Here is a 9,018-nt window from a genome sequence, read left to right on the forward strand (position 1 = left end):
ATCAATGCAGTGTGCATACTTTATTTGCTCTCCCTCGTCCTGTTGTTCTAGTCACGACAGACGCAAATAACATTCGATTAAATACCCCTTAATTTAGTGTATGCGTAATTGCAGCGCAAAATTAAATTAGACTTCTTGGGTGAAGTGTTGGACCAGTTTCCGGTCACATGTCGGCTACAGTGGTCACATGACTTCAGTCGATGAAAATGAAAGCTGGGTGCAACCAGCTGAAACCTGTGTTGCTTCTTTTCATCATTAATTTATGTTTTTACGCGAGTTGTGAGTCGACTGAACTGCAGGTATGACCTATGTTTGTCACCGTAACAGCTTTGATATTTGATAGAATCCGTGAATGGCAGGTTTTGCGAACGAATCGCTGTGAAAACGACATGTTGTGGTGGCAGTACATTACAGCAGCCGCTCAAATGACTGCGATTGTTGTTGTTTACAATCCTGTTTTTCCCCATTATCATTTGTAACTCCAGGTATGTAAACTGTGCAGCGGGACTGTCCTCAATGGCACCGCAGTGGGACAGTTTTGCGCCGTATCCGCTGGACGGATAGACGGACGCTGCTGCGTTACAAATGACAACACAACCGACCCTGAACGCATCATCGGGTAGGACTTTAATGTTGCCTTCAGGGTCTGTAGGAAATACAGACATTGCTATTTGTAGGCCGATAATGTGGAAGTTGTAGCCAGCAGAACAGAAATTAAATACTTAGAAAAACATGAAATGTTGACAATTTTTTTCTTTGAGAAGTTTAATTTGTTTCTCTAATATATCACCAAAAATACAGAAACAAATTAAACTTCTCAAGGAATATATAATAATATTATTCATTATATATTCCGTGCCCTGTGTTACTATGATAAAAGTAGCTAGTACTGATTGTACATACAAACTAAAATACTGCTCCAGCAGCATCCATGTGTCCATGAAGAAGATCACAAAATGTTATTGTCACTGTGCCGCAGTAAAGAAACTATGAACATAGTTGGCTATTCCTGAGTTCTGGAACGAAAAAACACTCAACAGACAAGTTAAAAATAGATGTGTTAATAAAAATAGTATAAACATTACTTATTATTCCTGGATCACATGAATATGGGTTGCAGACCCCCCTCTTCATTATGACCTTTATCCATAATAGTGGAGGTTCAGTAGGAGAGATAAATTTAAGATGTGATGATGAGGAATCATTTTTCCTGCTGTGTCATCAGTGTATTTAAACGAGCTTCCCTGCTGTGTCTCTTAAAGGTCACCAGTGTTGTAGCTTCCGACGTTGTCAAACACCATATAAAGCACAGTTTTTCTGCAACTTAACTTTTGTTAACGATTTAACGTGTTGTGTTGTGTTTGTTAGGTTGGATCTCTCCAATTGTTCATTAACTCAAGTGGGGGATCTTCACGAGTCATCAACAGCAGTGATGATGTATGTACTGCAAATAATTTTATACTCATTTTCACAACATGTAGTGCAGTGGAGTTCCTGTTGATTCTGCATGGTCAAATGAGACTGTTTTACATGGTGACAAAACATTATTTTTGACTTCTAGGATCAAATAAAATTGTTTCTACTGACAAAGAACCATTTCACTTTTTGTTTTGCAGAGACCTCTCACTTAATCCTCTTGTCAACCTGAGTGACACAGTATTCCAAGGATTTACTGAGTTAAATCACATGTAAGTATATTATTCCTAGTACTCGTGGTTGATTAGGTTGGCTTTTTGTTTCTTTCTAAATCAAATTGTCTCCTTAGGATTTTGCCAGTGGACATAGATTGTCCTGGAGGCAACATGTCTTGGTCAAAGGTGGAGATAAAAGAAAGGAATCGTCTTTGCGACGACCAGAAAAACATGTGCAATCGGAGTGGAGAGCTTTGTAAGTTCCCCATCTCTCACAAACCTCCCGTTATGACACATACACACACACCTAAACCTGCAGAACTCTTTGGTAATATGAGACATCTGTTTGTCGCGCCATTGTCTGACGATCCTCAGCCATCGACTGCCCAGAGAACTCATTCTGCACCCCCTATGGACCAGGCTTCTTTGAGTGCAGCTGTGCTGACAACTATCATGGATACAAGTGTCTTCGAGAGGTCAGTTTTGGAAGCAGCTTTGTCAGAATCATTATAAACCAAATCCAACACTGGTGCACTTGACTCTTATTTGTCTTATATGCATTATCTTTCACTTTGACATTAGGGGGAGTTTCCAGCTCTACAGGTGTTTGGGCCTCTTGGGGCGTCCACAGTCGTCCTCTCCATCCTGCTGTGGGTCACACAGAGACGTAAGGTCAAACCACTATGAACTGCAGTCCACTGGTTTTTATCGTTACCTTGCAGTGATCTACTGAGCAGAAACAGACTTTTCTGAAAGGGAAAAATGCTGACGCCAAGTCTGAAGAGACTCCTTGTCTTTTAGATTTTATTTTAAATCTTTGTGGAGCTGCTATGTTTTATTTTGAGGAATTTAGACTATTTTATTTCTGAATTGTTTCTGACAGGTGTTCACCCATATTATAATAATAAAAAAAAAAAAAAACACTTTTAAATGTATTAAACTGACACAAGATATTAATATGAAGGTTGTATTAAACAGCATTCTGACCTTTTTGTTTTTGCTTGCTGTTAACTGTGTCAAACATACACTGACTTTGAGTTCACACAATGTAGCTACAGGGAAAATTAACAAATGTCGATCCACTGCACATTGAACATGTATTGAACGAGCTTCATCTTAAATAAAGATTTCAAAACAGCACATGTATGTTTTTTTTATGTTATACAGAAAGTCTGGACATTTGGTGTCAACTTAAAGGCAAATGAGGCTAACGAAGGATAGTATACAATATAAATTAAATATCTAAATGTTGTTTATACAGTGACGACAATGTGTTCGAATGTTGAAATCTAAAAAATAACTATACAGGGTTGTTTTTAACCTGTATTCAGGTCAGTGTTCGGATCACCAACCATCTGATTAATGCCTTCTCTGGCCATGACCTACATCCCCTTATACTTTAATTAAAATCTGTCGAGTTAGAACAAATTTGGTCAAAAATGCTGCTTTCCTTGGTCGTTAAACTTGATTTAAAAGTTGAAGAACTTGTCATGAGGATGCAACAGCAAACCATCTGAGAACTTTTTCCAAGGTATATATCTTTTATCCTGTTCAATTGATCAAATCAATAAAACCTAGTCTGAAGAATTTATGGGGCCTTCAATAGTAATTAAAAAAAGCCTTTAATGGCGAGTTTAAAGCTGCATAGTGTTGACAACCTGAACATGGTGGAAATGTTATGCTCTAAATACTGGCAATTAAACGTTCAGTTGTAAGGAAAAAGCTCATAACATCTCTCCCTCTAACATAAAAAAAAAATACGCAACTTGCCTCAATAAACTCTAATGATGCAATTTTACCACAAAAACACAGCCTATGCCGTTACAGATATATATTTATTGCATGCTAAAAGCACGATATTGTGTGTTGTGTGCAATCATTCATGCACACAACTCCACAGTCTCTTGGTTCAGGAGAGCTGGTTTTTTTTTTCAAATTACTGGTCCACATTTTTTACTCGCAGCACCACAGGGACAGAGGTGCATGGGATCATTCCCAGCTCTGTGATGACCAGGTCCACAAAATCGGGCGGCGTCACATCGTACACCAGGTTGAGCAGGCCGAGAGACTTCACCTGCTGCCAGTCCTCCAGCTGAGTCTTTCCTTTCCGGGTCACAATGAGATCATCAGGGTCATCTGGAGGGAACAAGTTGTGATAAAAATTAAGACACGTCAACAAATAGGTGGAAATTAAAAGTGTTTTTCAGCAGCAGTGCTTTAGATCTTTAAATGAACAAATGTTACATATTATATCTTTAAAAGCCCTAATAGTCACTGTATGTTGAATGTTGGGGGAAACAAACACTTGAATTGTTTATGAATAAAGAAACTTGGAGCAAATTCGCCTATGAAAAGGAGACATGAACAATCACTGGATGCTTTCCATACCGAGTTCATTGGACACGAAGGAATCCGTCTGCACTCTCTCACAAAACTTGTAGGTCTCGCAACACACCAGCACAGGCACGTTAAAGGCTTTGGCCACCAGAGCGATCTGTGACGTCCCCACGCGGGACATGACGTAACCGTTGGCCAGCAGAGCGTGAGCACCAAGGAACACCTTCGACACCTAAAAGAGAATACAGGAGCGTGATTCGCTACTCCATTCGGGGCCAGTAAACTGCTTTAATAGAAACGATAGAATATTAATGGTTTGTTCAGTCTGCTACAACGATCATGGTCACCTCTGGAAGGATGTAGGAGACAGCTGAGATAAGGACATAAGTGCAGCTGATGCCTTTCTTGACCAGACGCCGCAGAGCCTCCCTGCCCTCCAGCCGAGGCCTGCTGTCCACCACAATCACGTGGAACTTAATGCCCTTCTCGAAGGCCTCGCACAGTATGTGGTTGACCAGTGATGAGCTGAGCAGACAACATGAACATGAGTAAAATGTGGTAGTTTTAGATAAGAATGTGAAAGAAAGGTGGCAGTTTGAGGGGAGAGACAAAAATAGGGAGGAGAAAAACATTACTTTTTGCCCTTGAAAGTCAACATTAAAAAGTCTTACCATCCATAAACTAGTATGACGTCTCCTTCGCTGATCTTCTCTATGGAATACTTGGCAATAGCTATAGCAGCAATAATGATCTTATCACTAATGTAGCTCTCGATGCAGTTCAGTAGTTTGGTTTTTGCCTGAGTGGAGATGGGAGAGAATGTGAGGGACGGGAGATTGAAAATCTGTAACATTCTCTTTACCGTGTGTCAGATTTTACACATATATATAGATTTTACATTTATGACCTCTGACAAAACAATAACCTCTTTTTCTTTGTCTTGACTAGAAATATAAGAGATCTCCTTCTTGATGTATTTGATTGCGTTACCCATGCTGGCTGACAGGGGGCGACACTGATTTAAAAAACTGCAAGAAAAAAAAGACATGGGCTTATTTTAGTTAAAACACAAAGAGACATTAGCTGTAACTGATGAGTTTATTTGAGAAAAAAACATTTATAAGCAGTCCCTTCATGTTCTGCTATCATTTCAAAATGTGTATACCTGATATAAGGCTTCAGCTTGTTCACCAAGTCTCTTGAAAGCTCCTCCTTTGGAGGCGTAGTATAGTCCATTATTACCTGAGAACAAAAAAACAGGGAAAATGCAAGATATTAGTTATGGAGAAGGTATTTAACTTTAATCTCTTTCAATCTGTCTTCAATTTAAATGGAAAAACGTCCGATGCAGACGCTCAATTCTTTTATGCTCACTATAATTCCCTGTTTGTAATAACAATAAAACTGAAGACAATGATTTCAGTATCAGTTCTGCTGGGTAAGGTTATAGCTTATTGTCTATTTTTAACTTGCACTTTATCACACAGTCAAACATAAACAAATATAATATAGTGTAGCAGATGTTTCTTTGTCATTGTTACCTGTTTAAAGGCATGCAGCAGTGCTACAGAGCGAGCGTTGGATCCTGCCACAATGCCCTGTGAATACTGGAGGCCCAGTCGTACAATAGCAGGATGAATCACTGTGGAAGGAATGCTGCACCAAAAAAAAAAAAAGAGTGAGAGAAAGAAAGAAAAAGCCAATTGTGAATTTAACTGGTTAATATGTTCCCTACCCACACTACTAAATAAATAAATTTTTTCTCAGACAACATCATTACCTGAGTAGCTGTGTTAGAGGGGCTTTGCGACTGTACTGGTGAAGGTGAGAAAACAAACTGACTTTGTAGCCGTAGTCTGACCGAAGTGGGATCTGAAATGAAGCAGATTGTAATCCAGAATCATATGAATGTCCAGGAGTTCAGGGGTTAACATTGAGATAGTGAGGTTGAAGACAATCACAGCACAGCCTGAACATTTACAATATAAACCTGTAAATCTGAGGGGAAGATTCTGTGGAGAACAGGGAGACTAGTAACAAGAGTTACTACTAAGGCAAAAATATTCTTTAACTTTCATTACGTATGCAATTGTTGTAAATACTCGCCACAAACAAACAGAAGAACAGTATGTTTTACAATTAAAGACCTGCACAGCAAAGAGAAAAAACACCATCCCACGTGCATGCCGCCTTTGTCCAAACTGACTGAACAACGCATATGCTTTCATAACTTTCCAATTATTGACTATATTTGAAAACAAAAACAGCTACAAAAGGTTGTCAAACAAAACAAAATGACACAAATGTCAACTGCACACATGTTACAGACTCAGACCTGAACCTTTTCAGCAGCATTGAAATCTGGTGTCTGAAAGTAATGTTAAGTATATTCACACACAGTTATCAATGCAGGTTTCCACTCAAGTGAACGATAAAATATTATATACCATAAAATAAGCAGTTAGTATTTACTTTTTCATTTGAACAATTTTTCTTTCGTTTGCCAACAACAGTGTACAAAGTCCTTTTGTTTTTTTCTCTGACATCTATAATATATTATAATATATTACTTGCTGAAGATGATCCAGACAAAATTTCCACTTAAATTCAATTGTTTCTCATTGGGTAAAGAGGCATAAACGTGTTTTGTTTGAATATTTTCTAAATTGTGTTGCTCATGAAACAGACAAACGCATAGATCTTTAGAAAAAACACAAACCTGTTGTCTCTCCAACTTCTTGGCTAGTTTCCTTAAAACATCTGGGTTGTCTGCTTGGATATGTTCTGGAAGCCTCTTGACCACTGAAAATACATTAAGAGTGTTATCCTTCTGAGAAGTGTGTAACATGTACTTCACACGTAACGTCACAGTTGCAGTACCTGGCTGCAGCTCACTGGGTGGTGCTTTGGGTTTGCTCGTGGGAGCCGGCTGACCCACATCTCCCTTCTTGCCCTGTTTGGACGATCTCTCAGCCTCTTGCCGCGCTCGCCTCTCTGCTTTTAGCTCTGCTTTACTTTTAGCAGGCTTGTCTGCAGCTACGGCGGCGTCTGAGGCAGGCACGGGAACTGGTGCAGGGGTAGGCACTGGTGAAGGAGCTGGAGGAGATACAGAGGCATACCAAGGTTAGTTTTAGTTTTAACTTTTTGTTTTTAAGTATTTAGTTTTTAGAGCAGGTTTGCTAGTAGTAGTAGGTTTATTTTTTGCAAATGCGTTGTTTTAGTTTAGTTCTTATTAGTTTTATTGTTAGTATTTTTCGTATTTGCCAGGTGCAAGTTTGTCATAAAGTTGTCATAAAAACCCAGAAAGAGATGTAATTTGTAAAAATGTGTAAGGACAGATGAATAACCATCCCCAAATCAAATATCCATTCAGTCTACAAGAAGGTAGACTGATGTGTAAAATGTGCTTAATACTGCTGAGGTTGGATGCAGTTGTGCCAGGTAAAAATCTAATAACCAACAGACTTAAGACACACATGAACATAGCAGCACAAATAATAATAAATAATATACATAACAAAGTATCCTCATAAGATACATCACATTAAGAGTGAAAGGCTGTCTTTCAAAATTTCCAGCAGAGCACATTTTCGCTAACATTTTAGTAAGTTTTGTAAACACACAATTCCGTGTCAGTTAGTTATTGTGTTCTTTTAAACTCTAGTTTTTATTTTTATTTCAGTTAACAAAATGTGCCTTTCAATTTTAGTTTTCGTTATTTCGTGAACTATAACTACCTTGATGCACACACAGATAGATGTGGGATTAATATTAGTGACATTATTAAACTATAAACACCAGGATACTGATGTCAAAGGGAGGGGGGTCATTAATTTCATGAGCACCTTTCTGTGTTGTGGGTTGTGATGGAGGCTGTGATACTGGAGCGTCTGTGCTGACAGGCTTTTTTTCTTTCTCACACTCCTGTGAAGCCTTGTCATCCTTTTTCTCCTTATTTTTCTTGTGATGTTTCTTCTCTTTCCTCAGCCGTTGCTTCTCCTCTTTAGTCAGCTCTTTGCCTTCACTCTGCCAGTGATTGTGTCAAAAAAAAAAAAGGAGCAAGATGATCAACAAAGCACTAAAATCAGGCCAGCTCAGAAACTTTAAGGTAAAACTGTGAAAACAGAAGCACAGAAAAACATGGGGAAAAACTAACCTTTGCTCGTTCAATTTCCTCTTTATTGACAGGCTCATCTGTTAACATAACCAACCAACAGGATTACATCAGTTCATCACAAACGTCGGCTCTTTGTCTGACAGGACCAGATTTCAGTTGATAGCTTCACTTCTTCAGTTTTGGTGTTAATATAAGATTCCTGTGTGTGACACTAAACTAGCTCGGCTTGCATCACACTAAACACAGTAACGGCTTTGCAACGGTCACCGCAGCGCATTTACAACGCTACAAACCTACCACACACACACACACACACACACACACACACACACACACACACACACACACACACACACACACACACACAGACATTGCAGCGTATCTTTTAATGAAAATATCTTTACGTAAAAATGTTAGTATTTCTCTCTTTCAACTACAGCAACGTCTCCCGCGAACGCACAGTGGGGCTCGCGTGGAAGGCTAATGTTAGCACACAACTAGCATTTGGATTTTAACTTTGCTAGATACCAAAGCGGAAGAAAACGACAAAACCAGGAACACAAGTGCGAGACAACATTACTCCACGCCCGCGGTGAAACAAGTCAAATATAGCGGGATGTAAATGAAAAGTGGAGCTCTTATTCACTCACAAACTCACCTGTCACTCCACTGTCAGCCATGTTTACGGTGCTGTTTCACTTCCTCTGCTGCTGATGCTGCTGCTGCTGCTGAAACCACAGAGGAAAAATCTCCCACCGCCCCCCTGTGGACAAACATAGTGCTGCAGGCGCCACCTTTCAAAATGTGTTTGTTTCTTTTGAAAAAACTTGCTTGACTCAGATCAGTCTGAAATTACACAAATGTCCATGTTTCTAAATCAGTCTAATACAAGATTTATGCAATAAATCCTACCTTTATGAAGTTTATGATGTG

The 9,018-nt window shown here is 39.1% G+C and overlaps 2 protein-coding genes across 2 annotated transcripts; one reads left to right on the forward strand and one right to left on the reverse strand.

The window, feature by feature from the left end:
* The first annotated feature begins 172 nt into the window (after positions 1-172).
* On the forward strand, positions 173-2,769 carry atraid (all-trans retinoic acid-induced differentiation factor). The gene is made up of 7 exons (XM_044049473.1): positions 173-299; positions 486-619; positions 1,369-1,437; positions 1,617-1,688; positions 1,766-1,887; positions 2,007-2,107; positions 2,214-2,769. The coding sequence occupies exons 1-7, from the start codon at positions 201-203 to the stop codon at positions 2,316-2,318; spliced, it is 702 nt and encodes a 233-aa protein (XP_043905408.1). The 5' UTR covers positions 173-200; the 3' UTR covers positions 2,319-2,769.
* Positions 2,769-8,806, reverse strand: eif2b4 (eukaryotic translation initiation factor 2B, subunit 4 delta). The gene is made up of 13 exons (XM_044049471.1): positions 8,744-8,806; positions 8,125-8,162; positions 7,814-7,994; positions 6,849-7,064; positions 6,688-6,770; positions 5,749-5,840; positions 5,510-5,624; positions 5,134-5,210; positions 4,894-4,996; positions 4,640-4,767; positions 4,316-4,493; positions 4,020-4,200; positions 2,769-3,767 (listed from the first exon to the last, which is right to left on the reverse strand). The coding sequence occupies exons 1-13, from the start codon at positions 8,763-8,765 to the stop codon at positions 3,568-3,570; spliced, it is 1,614 nt and encodes a 537-aa protein (XP_043905406.1). The 5' UTR covers positions 8,766-8,806; the 3' UTR covers positions 2,769-3,567.
* Between the last annotated feature and the right edge of the window lie 212 nt (positions 8,807-9,018).

Source organism: Solea senegalensis, linkage group LG17 (assembly GCF_019176455.1).
Source record: "Solea senegalensis isolate Sse05_10M linkage group LG17, IFAPA_SoseM_1, whole genome shotgun sequence".
NCBI lineage: Eukaryota > Metazoa > Chordata > Actinopteri > Pleuronectiformes > Soleidae > Solea > Solea senegalensis.